General features: G+C 43.2%; 1 protein-coding gene across 5 annotated transcripts in view; it reads left to right on the plus strand.

Annotated features, from left to right (window-relative positions):
* The window catches only part of sos1 (son of sevenless homolog 1 (Drosophila)), a 46,262-nt gene that overhangs the window by 21,659 nt on the left and 6,172 nt on the right, over positions 1-18,431 (plus strand). For 2 of the 5 annotated variants that reach the window (XM_073915899.1, XM_073915900.1), the window contains exons 5-17: positions 371-580; positions 705-848; positions 1,310-1,420; positions 1,571-1,669; positions 3,179-3,306; positions 6,352-6,643; positions 7,310-7,676; positions 11,724-11,805; positions 11,962-12,084; positions 12,857-12,960; positions 13,568-13,790; positions 15,304-15,423; positions 15,509-15,671. In XM_073915899.1, coding sequence (XP_073772000.1) covers positions 371-580; positions 705-848; positions 1,310-1,420; positions 1,571-1,669; positions 3,179-3,306; positions 6,352-6,643; positions 7,310-7,676; positions 11,724-11,805; positions 11,962-12,084; positions 12,857-12,960; positions 13,568-13,790; positions 15,304-15,423; positions 15,509-15,671 — 2,166 coding nt within the window. 5 annotated transcript variants of the gene reach the window in all.

An 18,431-nucleotide genomic window follows, 5' to 3' on the forward strand; every position in this document is an offset into this window, starting at 1 on the left:
TAAAGCGGTTCTGAAGGCAAAACGAGGAACAACCCAGTACTAGTGAGGTGTACCTAATAAACTGGCCGGTGAGTGTATATAAATCTAGATGGTTTATGTTCAATGTGTGCATTATTGATGTTTTTTATGTACAATTAAGAAATAAAATATTAATATGAATATAAGATATGGTCACAGGTGCAGGTGATGATGTGGAGCAGTGACTGAATGGAGACACTGAAAACAGCAGCAGATCCTGAGAGAATAAACACACATGCTCCTCATGTTCACTGATTATTGTGTGTGTGTGTGTGTGTGTGTGTGTGTGTGTGTGTGTGTGTGTGTGTGTGTGTGTGTGTGTGTGTGTGTGTGTGTGTGTGTGTGTGTGCAGGTGCTGATGGACATGTTCCACCAGGTGGAGGAGGACATCAGTGTGTTCCCTCTGCTGGACGAGGAGCCGTCGGCCACAGAGGAGCAGAGCTACTATGAGCTGGTGAAGACCTTCATGGCGGAGCTGCGGCAGTACCTGCGGGACCTCAACCTCATCATCAGGGTCTTCAGAGAGCCCTTCAACACACACACACTGCTGTTCTCAGCACACGTCAGTATACACACACACTCACAGCAGTACATGCATGCACACTGCTGTTACCTACACACGGCAGTTCATCCTCCTCCTCCTGATGTTATTGTGTGTGTGTGTGTGTGTGTGTGTGTGTGTGCAGGATGTGGAGAGCATCTTCAGTCGTATAGTGGATGTACATGAGGTGACGGTGAAGCTGCTGGGCCTCATCGAGGACACGGTGGAGATGACGGACGAGAGCAGCCCGCACCCACTCGTGGGCTACTGCTTTGAGGACCTCGCTGAGGTGTGAACAACACACACACACACACACACTATACACACATATGTTTGCATAGTCATACACAGTCACACACACACACACACACACACATGCACGCATGCGCATACACTGACATACACATAGTCCTACGTGCACACACAATACACATACCGAGATACATACACACACACTTTAAACAAACTACACACACATCATAGTCACACACGCGTACACAAACATTAAGTGTATTTAATGACGTCATTTTAAAGTCAGTCACTGTAAGAGTAGGAACTTACATCATCGGTGTATTCCAGCATCTGTGTGTGTGTGTGTGTGTGTGTGTGTGTGTGTATTGGGTGGCAGTGTTTGTGAGTAAACTGCTGGTATTTCAGCTGTGTGTGTGTGTGAGCCGTGTGTGTTCTGGGTGGCGGTGTAACAATAGAGGTCAGTGTCATTGATTAACGGTGGGTGTGGGCCATTTTCAGGAGCTGGCCTTTGACCCCTACGAGACGTACGCACAGGATATCCTGCGCAGCGGCTTCCATGAGCACTTCCTGAGTCAGCTGTACAAACCTGGAGCCGCCATATACCTGCAGGTCAGAGCTGTGTGTGTGTGTGTGTGTGTGTAATATAGAGTTTGTCTGTTTGTTTATTTGTTTGTGTCTAAGAGAGAGTGTGTGTTGAATTAGACTCATCTGTGTGTGTGTGTGTGTGTGTGTGTGTGTGTGTGTGTGTGTGTGTTTCAGTCGATCTGCGAGGGCTTTAAGGAGGCTGTTCAGTATGTTCTGCCACGGCTGCTGCTCACTCCAGTCTATCACTGTCTGCACTACTTTGAGATCCTCAAGGTGAGACACACACACACACACACACACACACACACACACACACACACACACACACACACATTCAGAAAGATGCTGCTGCTGCCAGTGTGTATGGAGCTCAGGTCTGCTGCAGTGACATTATGAGAACACACACACACACACACACACACACACACACACACACACACACACACACAGACAGATTCAGGAAGATGCTGCTGGTGTGGTTAAGTGTGTTTGGGTGTGTGTGTTAGGTTTTTTTTGGGTGTGTATGGTCCTGCTGGAGCTCAGGTCTGCTGCAGTCACAGGGTGAGAACACACACACACACACACACACACACACACACACACACACACACAGAACATGTGCTATGGAGCTCCAGTGGCTATAAGCTGCTTTGCTGGATTCCTGCTGAGGGATTTACAGAGCAGAAAGCAGCAAATCTCAGCTGAAACACACACACACACACACACACACACACACACACACACACGCACGCATACACAAACCTCTCTTTCATACTGCAGCAGCGCCTCAGGTGTGTGTGTGTGTGTGTGTGTGTGTTTGAGAGTGTCCGAGTGAGTGGGTCTGTGTGAGTTTGTGTGCACAAGTGTGAGTGTGTGTGCAAATGTGTGTGTGAGAGTGTACAAGTGTGAGCATACGAGTGTGTGTGTGTGTGTGTGTGTGTGTGTGTGTGTGTGTGTGTGTGTGAGCATACGAGTGTGAGCGTACTAGTGTGTGTGAGCGTATGAGTGTGTCTGTGTGAGTGTGTGTGTGAATGTGTGTGTGAGAGTGTACAAGTGTAAGCGTAGGAGTGTGAGTGTGCTAGTGTAAGAGTGCGAGCGTGTGAGTCTGCAAGTGGACGTGTGCAAGCCTATAAGTCTGAGTGTGTGAGTGTAAAAGTGTGAGTGTGTGAGCCTAAAAGTGTGAGTGTGTGAGCGTACTAGTGTGAGCGTACGAGTGAGCGTACGAGTGTGAGCGCGCTAGTATAGGAGTGTGTGTGAGCCTACAAGTGTGAGTGTGCAAGTGTACAAGTGTGAGTGTGCGAGTGTACAAGTGCGAGCATATGAGTGTGAGCATGCTAGTGTAAGAGTGTGAGTACGCGAGTGGACGTGTGCGAGCGTACGAGTGTGAGCGTGCTAGTGTAAGAGTGCAAGTGGACATGTGCGAGTGTAAGAGTGCGAGTGTACGTGTGTGAGTGTGCGAGTGTGAAAGTATGAGTGAGTGTGTGATTGAGAGTGAGTCTGAGAGAGTGTGTGTGTGTGTGTGTTTATGTCAGAAAAGTGTAACTGAACAGACTCAGCAGAGGATCTTCAGAAGACACACACACACACACACACACAGTAATTCAACAACACATTATCATCATGAGAATTGCTTTATTCTGCTGATGATAGTAATGCTAATGCTATATCTAATCAAATTCAGGCAATTCTAATGCTCCTAACTGCATGATGATGAATAAGTGTGTGTGTGTGTGTGTGTGTGTGTGTGTGTGTGTGTGTGTGTGTGTGTGCGCTTCTGTTCAGCAACTGGAGGAGAAGAGTGAGGATGAGGAGGATAAAGAGTGTGTGAAGCAGGCCATCACAGCACTACTGAACCTGCAGAGCAGCATGGAGCGCATCTGTTCCAAGAGCCTCGCCAAGAGACGCCTCAGGTACACACACACACACACACACACACACACACACATATACACACACATATACACACACACACCCTCACACATATGGAAGTATACAGATATACAGTGAGGGGTGAACATTACAGTCTCCTCCTGGTAGAGTTCAGTGTTGGCTCAGGGGTTCAGTGTGTGATGTGTTCAGTATAAAGCAGCATCCACTAAACACAACATAAGAAACATCTGTACACACACACACACACACACACACACACACATGCTCACATATACACACTCACACACATCTGCCCGCCCTTTAGAGTTTCCCTGTGACCCTGCTGTGGCAGTGGGCGGCGTGTGTGTGTGTGTGTGTGTGTTGCGTCAGGCCCATTGTTCTCAGAGAGAGAGAGAGAGATGTAGATGTTTGTGCGGGTCTGCTGCTGCTCCAGTGCTGTTTCTGCTCTCTCTCTCTCTCTGTGTGTGTGTGTGTGTGTGTGTGTGAGAGTGTGTTTCTCCACCGCCGCTCTGCTGGTTTATGCACTGGTGTATGTGGAAGGGATGGCTGATCTTACGGTACGTCTGTGTGTGTGTGTGTGTGTGTGTGTGTGTGTGTGTGTGTGTTTTGATCTGTTTTTGACTGTGTGTGTGTTTCTGGAAATGTTACACTCTGAAGAATGCTAGGTTGTCGTAACCCAACATTGGGTCAAATATAGACGCACCCAAGCGGTGGGTTAAACAGTGTCATTTAAACATGTGATTGTAAAATGAAGCCGGTGTTGTGTTTGGGCCAGCATTGTTCAGAGTGTGCCGTTTGCCGTTGTTGTCTGATGGTTCGTGTGTCTGTAGGCTAGTGTTCACACGTCTGCTCTGAGTAACACTGCAGTGAATGAAGACGAGCTCCACAAGTGTTGTCGATCAGCGCTTCATCTTCACTGATGCTCTCAAACGTGCACTTACAGCGATGAGTCGACATTTGAAGATGATTCAGTTGATTCAGTTCAGTCAGATGATTTGACTCTTGAGTCATTTTTTCTTGATTTTTACTGTATTTAGTGTGTGTGTGTGTGTGTGTGTGGAGTGTGTGTGATGCCAGTAAATGAGTTTAAAGATTTAACGCTTGATTTGATGATCATTGTCGTCTGTAGATCTTCAGATCAGGGGTGTGTGATATTAACACTATCATAGCTTGACGTTTCTGGTGTTGTTTTTCTGCTTACAGTAATGAAGTGCTGTTTAGCTGAGTGTGTGTGTGTGTGTGTGTGTGTGTGTGTGTAGTGTGTAGCGCTGGTCTCAGCTGGTTCAGTCCTGTTGTGAATAAATACTCAAACTGTGCCAGTCTTAATTAATGGGTGATTCACTGAATCATTTCCTCAAATGACTCATTAAATGGCTGATTCCTTTAGAAACAAAGCAGTGGCTGCACAGATATGATCAACAATCATTCAAACGTCTTTAATAAAGCCTTTCCACTTCATCATAATTCTCCTGCATCCACCATGTTTGTAGTTTGTTTACATTATTTTGGTGTTTGTAGTTCTATTCAGATTCCAGTCCGACACGCAATGTATTCTGAGCAATATTAGCCGTTAGCGTTAGCATGAATTTGCACTTTATAATTTTACCAGAAACAGCAGACCATCCGGATATCTTTGGACTGCTCATGTCAACACTAATTCTGTTTTTGAATGCTGTGTAGATGAATCAGCGCACAGGTAGTGAGTGTTTGAATCATTTCCTGAATCACTGACTCAAATGATTCGTTCACTCAGGATCACTCAGGAAGGAAACAGAGGCACACATGTTCAGCTCTGCTTTAGTAGAAGAGTTTTCATTGTTGAAACAGAAAAGAACAGACTGTGTGTGTGTGTGTGTGTGTGTGTGTGTGTGTGTGTGTGTGTCTGTGTGTGTGTGTGTGTGTAGCAGTGCAGCACCGTTTGTCTCCAGTGTGTGTCGCTCTACATGCAGCCGCTGAGGAGAGCTTGTGTCGTGTGAACGCTCCACACACACACACACACACACACACACACACACACACACACACACACACACAGTAGCGTTTAGTAGCGTTGATTTACTTGATGCAGGTTTCATATAAAGTGTTTAATGACAGGAATATTCTTCATAAATCTGGATCATGAATGCAGTTATTGAGCAGTCATGAGCTCTGAACATCTATAACAAGACTTTAGTTCATTTCCCAGTGATTCCAGCAGGGCTCCGGCTGCTCATCCTCAGAGTGCATGTGCTAGTGGATTTCATACACCGATATACACTAGACAAACAACTATACACATATTATACACACTACAGACATGATATACTCACACTGATACACTCTACACACAAATAGACACTTCACACAGATTCTACGCACACTAAACACACAGTATTGATGTGGTTTAGATCAGTGTTGAATTGGTTTGATTTAGAGTTGATTTACTTGAGTTGATTTGATTCAGTGTTGATTCAGGTTCGTTCAGTGTTGATTCAGTGTAATGTTCATTTGATTCAGTGTTGATTCAATTTAGTTGAGTGTTGATTCAGTTTAATGTTCATTTGATTCACTGTTGATTCAGATTAGTTCAGTGTTGATTTGGTTCAATGTTCATTTGATTCAGTGTTGATTCAATTTAGTTGAGTGTTGATTCAGTTTAATGTTCATTTGATTCACTGTTGATTCAGATTAGTTCAGTGTTGATTTGGTTCAATGTTCATTTGATTTAGTGTTGATTCAATTTAGTTGAGTGTTGATTTGGTTCAATGTTCATTTGATTCAGTGTTGATTCAGTTTAGTTGAGTGTTGATTTGGTTTAATGTTCATTTGATTCAGTGTTGATTCAGTTTAGTTGAGTGTTGATTTGGTTTAATGTTCATTTGATTCAGTGTTGATTCAGTTTAGTTGAGTGTTGATTTGGTTTAATGTTCATTTGATTCAGTGTTGATTCAGTTTAGTTCAGTGTTGATTTGTATTAATGTTCGTTTTATTCAGTGTTGATTTGGTTTGTTGTTTATTTGATTCAGTGCTGATTTTCGATTAAAATAGATTTTTGTGTGTGTGTGTGTGTGTGTGTGTGTGAGCAGCGAGTCTGCGTGCCGCTTCTACAGTCAGCAGATGAAGGGCAAACATCTGGCCATCAAGAAGATGAATGAGATCCAGAGGAACATCGACGGCTGGGAGGGCAAAGACATCGGGCAGTGCTGCAACGAGTTCATCATGGAGGGAACGCTGACCCGCGTCGGCGCCAAACACGAGCGCCACATCTTCCTGTTTGACGGCCTCATGATCTGCTGCAAGTCCAACCACGGCCAGCCCCGCTTGCCTGGAGCCAGCGCCGCAGAGTACCGGCTCAAAGAGAAGTTCTTCATGAGGAAGGTCAGCACACATACACACACACACACACACACACACACACACACACACACACACACACACACACACATATTGGTTTTCGAGCACAGTAGTGAATCAGTCTGGTGTAGCTCCTCCTCCTCAGTGTTGTAGCTCCTCCTCCTCAGTGTTGTAGCTCCTCCTCAGTGCTGTAGCTCCTCCTCCTCAGTGCTGTAGCTCCTCCTCCTCAGTGTAGTGATTGACAGACAGGAGTCCTGCACAGTGGTCAGAGGGGTTGTGAGCTGTTCTTCTTCAGAATAGTGTTCAGGTCACCACTGATGCTGCTGGAGGAAACCCTTCCCTCACTCACTCCTCCAAAACAGCCCAAAGTGCTCAATAATGTTTAATCTGGGTACTGTGCAGGCCACGGGAGATGTTCAACTTCACTGTCATGTTCATCAGACCGCTCTGTCTCCAGTCCTGCTGTGTGTATTGCTGCATCATCATCCTGATACCCCCCCCCCCCCCCCCCCCTTCAGTATATAGTGGACCTTCAGAATGTTGGGTAGTTCTTGGTAGTGACTCAGCGTCCATCTAGCACCAGTATTGGGTCTAGGGAATGCCTGATATTGAGCACACACCATCACAAGTAATGCATCTGATGGTGTATTGGCTGCAGTGCACGCTGATGTTGTTCTTCATCTCCTGCAGGTCCAGATCAATGATAAGGACGATAAGGAGGGCGAGTACCGGCATGCGTTCGAGATCATCCTGAAGGACGGGAACAGTGTGGTGTTCTCAGCGAAGTCTGCGGAGGAGAAGAACGGCTGGATGGCGGCGCTGATCTCGCTGCAGTATCGCTCCACGCTGGAACGCATGCTGGACACCGCCATGCTGCAGGAGGAGAAGGAGGAGCAGATGCGGCTGCCCGGAGCTCAGCTGTACCGATTCGCAGAACCCGACTCTGAGGAGAACGTGGTGTTCGAGGAGAACGTGCAGTCCAAATCCGGCATCCCCATCATCAAAGCCGGAACCGTGCTGAAGCTGATCGAGAGGCTGACCTTCCACATGTACGCCGGTCAGTCAACACTCACCACTGACACTAGCATCACTACTACTATTATTAACTACATTATTGATCAAATTATTATTAGTAGCATTATTATTAGTGGTATTATTGACCCTATTTTTATTCTTACTATTGCACAAATGATCATATTATTATTATTATGATTACTATAATTATTATTATTATTATTACTATTTTATACTATACTATTATAGTATAATTACTATATTACTATTATATTGTTTTCCTTTTTATTACTATTATTGACAGTCTTTTTCTTCTACTTATTATTATTATTATTATTATTATTAATTATTTTTATTGGCCATATGATGATGATTTTTTTTATTGGCCATATGATTATTATCATTATTATTAATTATTTTTATTGGCCATATGATTATTATCATTATTATTAATTATTTTTATTGGCCATATGATTATTATTTTTATTATTAATTATTTTTATTGGCCATAGGATTATTATTATTATTAATTATTTTTATTGGCCATATGATTATTATTTTTATTATTAATTATTTTTATTGGCCATAGGATTATTATTATTATTAATTATTTTTATTGGCCATATGATTATTATTTTTATCATTATTTTATTGACCATTCGATGATGATGATTATTTATAAATATTTTTATATTCCATATTATTATTATTATTATTATTAATATTATTATTATTATTAATTATTTTTATTGGCCATATTATAGTTATTATTATTGTTATTAAGATTTTTATTGGTCACATGATCATTATTTTTTTATTGGCCATTTGATTATTATTATTACTATTATTATTATTATTATTAATTATTAATTATTTTTGTTAGCCATATGATTATAATTATTATTATAATTATTTTTTATTTACCATATTAATAATATAATTATTATTAATTGTTTTGATGGACCATATCATTATTAATATTTTGCTATTATTGTTGTTATTATTGTTATCATTAATATTAATTATTTTAATTGGCCATATGATAATGATGACTGTTGTTGTTATTATTATTATTTAATTTTATTGGCTGTGTTTTTATTATTATTATATTAATATTGATGGTAATATTTGGCCATATTCTTCTTATTCATCTTTTTTATTGGTCATATTATTATTATTTTTATTAATATTGGTCAAATTATTAGCTTATTATTATTATCATTATTATTATTAATTGTTATATTTAATTATTTTTATTCACCATATTATTATTATTATTATTTATTTATTTTTATTGGCCATTTTACTATTATTATTATTATTATTATTATTAATTGTTATAATAAATTATTTTTATAGACTGTTATTATTATTATTATTATCATTATTGGCCATATTCTTCCTATTTTCTTGTTGTTGTTGTTGATGTTGTAATACTGTGGTAAAAGTGTAGTAACATTCTCAAGTCATGTCTGACTATAGATTTAAGGCTATGTAATGTGTGTTTCAGCTGTGTGTGGTTGTGTTGTTGTGTTGTGTGTCTGTGGATTTAGGGATTTTGGTTCTTTGTGGTTCTGTCTGGTTTGGTCCAGTGCTGTCAGAGATTTGCTCTTCTTTTTTCTGGCTCTTTGTGTTTGTTGTGGTTCTGCCTGGTTTGTGTGCTTTTGCGTGTGTGTGTGTGTGTGTGTGTGTGTGTGTGTGTGTGTGTGTGTGTGTGTGTGTGTGTGTGTGTGGTTCTTTCTGTTTGTTTGTTTTGGTCCTGTGTGATCGTTTGCTGTCTCTCTCTGGGTTGTGCTGGTCATGTGTTGTGTGATTTTTGTTGTGCTCTTTGGCATTGTGTGTGTTGTGTGTGTGTGTGTTTTTCTGGCTCTCTGAGTGTGTTTGTGTAGTTCCTCTGGAGTTGTGTGTGTTTTTGTTTGGTTATTTTGAGTTCTTTGGTTTGTTGTGTGTGTTTATAGTCCTGTGATTGTGTTCCTCTGTGTTGTTTCTGCTGTGTGTGTGTGTGTGTGTGTGCAGTGAGTGTTTTCTGTGCTGTACAGGCTGTTTTCAGCCTCGGCTAAAGCGCATTACTGCTCTTACTCAAGCTGGAGTGTGTGTGTGTGTGTGTGTGTGTGTGTGTGTGTGTGTGTGTGTGTGTGTGTGTGTGTGTGTGTGTGTGGTTCTTTCTGTTTGTTTGTTTTGGTCCTGTGTGATCGTTTGCTGTCTCTCTCTGGGTTGTGCTGGTCATGTGTTGTGTGATTTTTGTTGTGCTCTTTGGCATTGTGCGTGTTGTGTGTGTGTGTGTGTTTTTCTGGCTCTCTGAGTGTGTTTGTGTAGTTCCTCTGGAGTTGTGTGTGTTTTTGTTTGGTTATTTTGAGTTCTTTGGTTTGTTGTGTGTGTTTATAGTCCTGTGATTGTTGTGTTCCTCTGTTGTTTCTGCTGTGTGTGTGTGTGTGTGCAGTGAGTGTTTTCTGTGCTGTACAGGCTGTTTTCAGCCTCGGCTAAAGCGCATTACTGCTCTTACTCAAGCTGGAGTGTGTGTGTGTGTGTGTGTGTGTGTGTGTGTCTGTCTGTGTGTGTGTATTTCTCAAGCTGGGATATGGGTTTTTCTCTCAATACTCTGGACTGCACTGACACACACACACACACACACACACACTGCTGTAAATATTTGTGCTGCTTTACGTCACTGATCTCTGTGCAGCTTTGACCTGCTTTGTTTTACTGCTGATAACACAACTAACACTGATAACACACAACACACACTCTATTCAGCAGCGTCCATCCTGTCAGTGAGTGAGTGAGTGAATGTGTGTGTGTGTGTGTGTGTGTGTGTGTGTGTGTGTGTGTGTGTGTGTGTGTGTGTGTGTGTGCGCGTTTGTTTGTGTGTGAGAGAGAGAGAGAGAGAAAAATGGTCTGTATGAGTGTGTATGTGAAAGTGTGTGTATGTGAGAGAGAGAGCAAGAGTGTATGTGTGTGTGTGTGTGTATAGAGTCTTTAAACAGAAGATCAAGTCGACCCAGATCACAGACGCTTATGAAGGTAGAACCAATGATCCCAGAACAGCTGTTAATATTAACCAGTGTATTAATAGTTCTGTGTGTGTGCGTGTGTGTGCGTGTGTGTGCGTGTGTGTGCGTGTGTGCGTGTGTGTGTGTGTGTGTGTGTGTGTGTGAGTGTGTGTGTGTGTGAGTGTGTGTGTGTATGACACTGATCCACTGTCTGAATTCCTCTGCTGGGCGTTTGACTCGTAAACTTCCTGCAGAGGTAAATATAGAGACGCTTCCACTGATCCTGGAGCAGCACACACACACACACACACACACACACACACACACACCGCACAGCGTAAGAGTGTGTGTGTGTATGTGTGTGATTTAGATATGTAAATATGTATTTCTGTTTGTGTGTCTGTCTCTCTCTGTGTGTGTGTGTGTGTGTGTGTGTGTGTGTGAGATTAGATGCATCTGTGTGTGAGAGAGCATGTGAGTTTGTGTATATGACTATTATGTGTGTGTGAGGGAAAGGTGTGTCTCGCGAGTGTGTGTGAGTGTGCGAGTGTGTGTGTGTGTGTGTGTGTCGCTGCTGGTTTAGGGTGTGTATGAGGGTTAATGATCACTAGTGATTGACCTGTAAAACACACACAGACTGGTGTGTGTGAGCGTCCTCTCCGTCAGACATGGTCTATTTTAAGCGCATGTGTGTGTGCTGTGCGTCAGAGGCGAGTGTGTGTGTGTGTGTGTGTGTGTGTGTGTGTGTGTGTGTGTGTGTTTCCTGCAGTGAATAACTCAGACTGATTGTTTGGACTTGTGCTGAATTTCTATTGTTTGTGCAGAGCACATCATCAGGCTGAAACACACACACACACACACACACACACACACACACACACACACACACACACACACACACACACACACACACACACACAGACAGACTCCTGCTTGAGACTCACACAGGTACACACAGAAATGTGTAAATAATCACTTGTTATAATGGACCAGCAGTGTGTGTGTGTGTGTGTGTGTGTGTCTGCAGTGGATTAAAGGTTACTGATGGACGAACGCAGTCCTCAGGTCTTTGTCAAGCTGAGTGTTTGTGTCTGTTTCAGATCCTAATTTCGTGCGGACGTTCCTCACCACGTACCGCTCGTTCTGCAAACCTCAGGAGCTGCTGGATCTGCTCATCGAGAGGTGTGTGTGCGTGCATGTGTTTGGCCGTTTGCATGTGTGTGTGCGTGTGTGCATCTGTGTGTGTGTGCATGCATGTGTTTGTGCGTGTGCATGTGTGTGTGCGCGTGTGTGTGAGTGTGTGAATGCGTTGATGCTGATGTTCCTCTGCTGTTCCAGGTTTGAGATTCCAGAACCCAAGCCCACAGAAGCGGATCAGATGGCGCTGGAGAACGGAGATCAGCCGCTGAGCGCAGAACTCAAACGCTTCCGCAAGGAGTTTGTGCAGCCCGTACAGCTCAGGTATACACACACACAAATATACACACACACAACATGCCACACACGTATATTTGCACATACACACACACACACACACACACACACGTATATATGCACATACACACACACACACACACACACACACACACACACACACACACATGTAGTATATATGCACACACACACACACATGTATATATGAACATACACACACACACACACACACACACACGTATATATGCACATACACAAACACACACACACACACGTATATATACACACACACACGTATATATGCACACACACACACGTATATATGCACACACACACACACGTATATATGCACATACACACACATACACGCGTATATATGCACACACACACACACACACACACACGTATATATGCACATACACACGTATATATGCACATACACACACACACACGTATATATGCACACACATCTGTACACCAGTGTACGCGTACACATACGTGTATATAGACACACAACAACATACACATTCACACACACACCACACAGACTTGAGCATAAATGCACGATGCACAAATATACACACACATTCACTCAGTCACACACCAACACACATGTACAATCACAAACACATCAACCCAAACACACACATTTAGCACGCACACACACACAAACATCCACACACACTACTGAGTGCGCTACACATGATCTCGCTGATTTCTGTGTATGCGTACATGCTGTGTATACAAATGTGTGTGTGTGTGTGTGTGTGTGTGTGTGTGTGTCTCTGTGTGTGTTCAGGGTGTTGAATGTGTGTCGGCATTGGGTGGAGCATCATTTCTATGACTTCGAGAGAGACGCTCAGCTGCTGCGGAGACTGGAGGAGTTCATCGGCACTGTCAGAGGTACACACACACTCCACACACACACACACACTCCACACATGCACACACACACACACACACACACACACTCCACACATGCAATCTGAATTAGAACTAATGAAATCTGGAAAATAGATGTTCCCTGATTATTTTAATCATTCATTCATTCTTTATGGCTTAGTCTCTTTTTTTAATCGGGGATCGCCACAGCGGAATGAACCGCCAACTTTTCTAGCATATGTTTTACACAGCAGATGCCCTTCCAGCTGCAACCCAGTACTGGGAAACGCCCATACACTCATTTACACACACACTCATACACTACAGCCAGTGTAGTTGATCAGTTCCCCTATAGCGCATGTGTTTGGACTGTGGGGGAAACCAGAGCACACGGAGGAAACCCACACCAACACGTGGAGAACATGCAAACTCCACACAGAAACACCAACTGACCCAGCCGAGACTTAAACCAGAGACCTTGCTGTGAGGCGATCGTGCTGCTCACTGCATTTGAAACTTGTCTAATGAACACAGTGTGTCTGAAGGGAAACGTCATGTAAACACTGATATCATATGGAATATGGCTCGCAGCACTCATCAACAGTCTGCCGTCTTGGTGTGTGTGCAGGTAAAGCCATGAGGAAGTGGGTGGAGTCCATCACGAAGATCATCCAGAGGAAGAAGCAGGCGCAGGCCAGCGGCTCCAGCCACAACATCACCTTCGAGAGCTCTCCGCCCGCCATCGAGTGGCACCTGTGCAGAGCGGGACAGGTGGAGCAGTTCGACCTGATGACCCTCCACCCCATCGAGATCGCCCGACAGCTCACACTGCTGGAGTCTGACTTCTACAGGTGAGACCCTGTGTGTGTGTGTGTGTGTGCGTATGCGTGTGTGTGTGTGTGTGTGTGTGGTTAACTACTGGAGTCACACTTCTACAGGTGAGACACGGTTGCGTCCCAATTCACACACTTATACTACATCATAAAGTATGCACTATTTTCCTGAAGAAAAAGCACATAAGTGTGTAACAAAGGAGTGTGCACACTGTGGGACACACCGCTTCCTCATTAACAGACTGCTCTGCTGCATCATTATTCAGACACTAGATAGAGCCAAACAGTCAGAAACAGCTGATGGAGTATACACTAACCTGCGCATTATTCAGACACTAGATGGAGACAGTCAGAAACAGCTGATGGAGTATACACTAACCTGCACATTATTCAGACACTAGATGGAGACAGTCAGAAACAGCTGATGGAGTATACACTAACCTGCACATTATTCAGACACTAGATGGAGACAGTCAGAAACAGCTGATGGAGTATACACTAACCTGCGCATTATTCAGACACTAGATGGAGACAAACAGTCAGAAACAGCTGATGGAGTATACACTAACCTGCGCATTATTCAGACACTAGATAGAGCCAAACAGTCAGAAACAGCTGATGGAGTATACACTAACCTGCACATTATTCAGACACTAGATGGAGACAGTCTTAATCAGCTGATGGAGTATACACTAACCTGCGCATTATTCAGACACTAGATGGAGACAGTCAGAAACAGCTGATGGAGTATACACTAACCTGCGCATTATTCAGACACTAGATGGAGACAGTCAGAAACAGCTGATGGAGTATACACTAACCTGCACATTATTCAGACAATAGATGGAGACAGTCAGTCATATGTTGTTAGTGCAGATATCTGATTTGTGGATATGCATCACATTCAGTTCATTGGTTCATGTTGACAGTGTGATTCAGTTGTATTGGGTTCATTGTGTATCCGCACTCAGCAGGACGGAGCCGCTGGTTTCTCAGTCCAGTATTCGCTGCCGCTGCTTCTATTTTAATGTGGCTTTGTGTCTTTATAAGGGAAAAGGCTGGACTTCCTGTTTGTATTTTTATTTTCTGCTCCGATGGCAACTGGCTGCACAGAAAATGGGGCAGTTTAACACAATAGAGCGTCCAGCTGTGACACACACACACACACACACACTTCCCTTCACCTCTGTGGGAACAGGCAGTAAGCGGCGTACCCAAGGTCACCAGCTCAGCTCAGTTTCCCATGAGGCCGTTCTGCGCTGTGCACCCGTCTCCCAAAACACTGAACCAATCCAAAGCGCGCACACACACAAACACACACACACATACACACACCAACAGACAGAGCCACACATACACAGACAGACACACACTCACACATCTGTATTACACACACCAAATGTATCATAACAGAGAGGTATAGTTGTAGTGTGTTTGTAGTGTGTGTGTAGTGCTGAGAGTAAGTGTGTGTGTGTGTGTGTGTGTGTGTGTGTGTGTGTGTGTGTGTGTGTGTGTGTGTGTTTCTCCTCAGGGCGGTGCAGCCGTCAGAGCTGGTGGGAAGCGTCTGGACTAAAGAAGATAAAGAGATCAACTCTCCAAACCTGCTGAGGATGATCAGACACACCACCAACCTCACACTCTGGCTGGAGAAGTACGACACCTGACTGTCTGTCTGTCTCTCTGTGTGTGTGTGTGTGTGTGTGTGTGTGTAACTCTCTCCCTCTCTCTCTGTGCAGGTGTATAGTGGAGACGGAGAATGTGGAGGAGCGTGTGTCCGTGGTGTCGCGTATCATTGAGATCCTGCAGGTCTTTCAGGAGCTCAACAACTTCAATGGTGTGCTGGAGGTGGTGAGCGCCATGAACTCCTCACCCGTCTACAGGCTCGACCACACCTTCGAGGTCAGTCTGTTTTACATCTGTTGCTATGCTGAAACACAGCCACCTGTAGCTCCGCCCTCTTCTGAAATAATCACAGTCTCATTTGCATTTAAAGCAACAATCGCCAAAACGCCACAAAGAGGATCAAAGCCTGAAAGGGTCAGTTTCAGAGAGCTGGAGAACATGATCTGTGTGCTGTACTCAGCTCAAACTCACACACACACACACACACACACACACACACACACACACACACACTCTCTCTCTAGACACAGCAGAGATGCATTTACAGCTTGAGTTAAGGGGCAGAATGGCTCTGCTCTGTCTGAGTGGCTCTTCATGGCCCTCTGCTGGACGAGTGTGGTTATTCCTGAAACTCTAACCACAGTTTCTTCTAACCAACAGATGCAGGATGGTGCCTGTAAACTGGCATGAATATGAATAAACAACTTAAATTGAGCCTTAAAGAGTTAATAGTTTTGATAAAAATGTAAAATATTATGCAATTTATCAGTGGAGAAATTTAGGTATAATTGGGTGAAAGCAGGCCCGTAGCCAGCCTTTATTTCTCTAAAAGTGGACCTTTATACCTCATTCAGGCTACTATTTATTTAAGAGATTTAAATGGTGCATTTTAGTGACATTTAAGCGCTATTTTAGCTGAAAGATTGTCGGATGGTCATCATAACCCAAGAAAAGTTCATTTAAAAATTATTGGATAAAAAAATAGCCAAAATAGTCTTCAAATTAACTTTAATATCAGTCACTTTTGGTGCTTCACACCTTTTTATTGGTCATTTTTTGTTTAAAGTATAAGTTTGACGATTTATAATAAAAGTGACTTATTTTTAAACACATTTAAAACAATACAGTAGTGAAAGATGACTTCACTTAAGTCAGACTGTAGGTTTTCCTGCACAGATGTTGAATAATTATGTGCACTGGCAAACACTGATTAGCTGAAGTCACACTGAGGATTCCTCTTGGTCCTAAAACCTTTTTTGATCAGTTATTTTTACTAGTCATAGAAGTCAAAATAGGACAAATGAGCTCATGTATATGACAAATTCTGGACCTTTGTCAGTGCGGGGTGAGTCTTTCAAACCACCCAAACTCTCCTGGCTACAGGCCTGAAAATGATCTCCCAAATCATAGCATAAACATATAGACTCAGGGTTATTCAATTGGCGGCCAGCGGGCTGAACCCGGCCCCTGAGGCAGTTTGTTCCAGTCCTCTAAACAGTGTGACCAAGACATCAGAAATAAATTTAGTTCAGTCGAAAAGCGGCCGCTATAGTGATGGAGTGACGTGCGTCTGTTTAATACCGCACGAGCTGCAGTTGAAGGCTGTGCAGCGCACGAGTCGCCTGACATTAAGCGAGTGGTGCGGGCAGCCGAAAACATTTGGATATGTTTAGAAAAGAACTTTTGTTCAATGCACTGATATCGTTGTTAGGGATTCAATGATTAGCAGATTTCACTAAAGGCTTCACAACACCGCGATTCTGTTGCACAGAACAAAACTGCTGCAACTACACAAAGTTATGCCGATAAGCACGCACACTGGATTAACTAAAGCAGCAGAGGCGGTTCACAGTTACATTTAGTCATTCAGCAGACACTTTTATCCAAAGCGACTTACAAGCAACTTTTTTTTCTGTAGTACAGTTAGCGGTGGAGTCAGAGAGGCAATTGCAGATTAGGAAGGGAAGTGGAGACTAAATAGTTGAGTTTTTAGTGGTTTCTTGAAGACAGCGAGTGACTCTGCCGTTCTGATGCAGTTAGAGAGTTCATTCCACCAACTGGGCAGATTGAGCACGAGAGTTCGGGAAAGTGATTTCTTCCCTCTTTGGGATGGAACCACGAGGCGACGTTCATTCACAGAACGCAAGTTTCTGGAGGACACATACATCTGCAGAAGTGAGAGCAGATAAGAAGGAGCAAAGCCAGAAGTCGCTTTGTAAGCAAACATCAGAGCTTTGAATTTGATGCGAGCAGCAACTGGCAGCCAGTGCAAACGGATGAGCAGCGGAGTGACATGTGCTCTTTTAGGTTCATTAAAGACCACTCGTGCTGCTGCGTTCTGAAGCAGATGAAGAGGCTTGATAGAGTTAGCTGAAGCCCGGCTAGTAGAGAGTTGCAGTAATCCAGTCTGGAGAGAACAAGAGCTTGAACAAGGAGTTGAGCTGCATGTTCAGATAGGAAGGGTCGGATCTTTCTGATGTTATAGAGTGTGAATCTGCAAGATCGAGCAGTTCTAGAGATGTGCTCAGAGAAGTTTAGCTGGTCATCAATCATTACTCCGAGGCTTTTCACCATTTTAGATGCAGTAATGGTTTACATATTGCGTCTTTTCCGCACACAAGTTCATTATCTCCAATGGAGACGTGCGCATATCAGGAGCGGTGTGCACACGACTTGAAAAGCGGACTGACGCACTCGCGCCCTCCAGACAAACACAGTAGAAATGATCTGACGCTGTAGCGGTGAGAGTTAAGCGTGACTTTCAGTGCAATGTAGACTAAAGATACGTTAGAGGAATTATTACTGAGGGTTATGTGTGTATGAACAGAACACAGATAATAACAGCAGTTTATTTAAATTCTCAGCTAATATACAGCTTAAATGAACATTAAACAAATAGGATTTTTGATTTTGTCTTATTTTTATTTATTTATTCATTGTTCTGTCTTTTATTTTCATTGTAAAATGATCAGGTCATGTTTAAATCAAACACTTTTCATTTATTTTTAAGTACAAAGAGAGAAATGGACTATTGTT

The sequence above is a fragment of the Danio rerio genome, chromosome 11, assembly GCF_049306965.1.
Source record: "Danio rerio strain Tuebingen ecotype United States chromosome 11, GRCz12tu, whole genome shotgun sequence".
Lineage (NCBI taxonomy): Eukaryota > Metazoa > Chordata > Actinopteri > Cypriniformes > Danionidae > Danio > Danio rerio.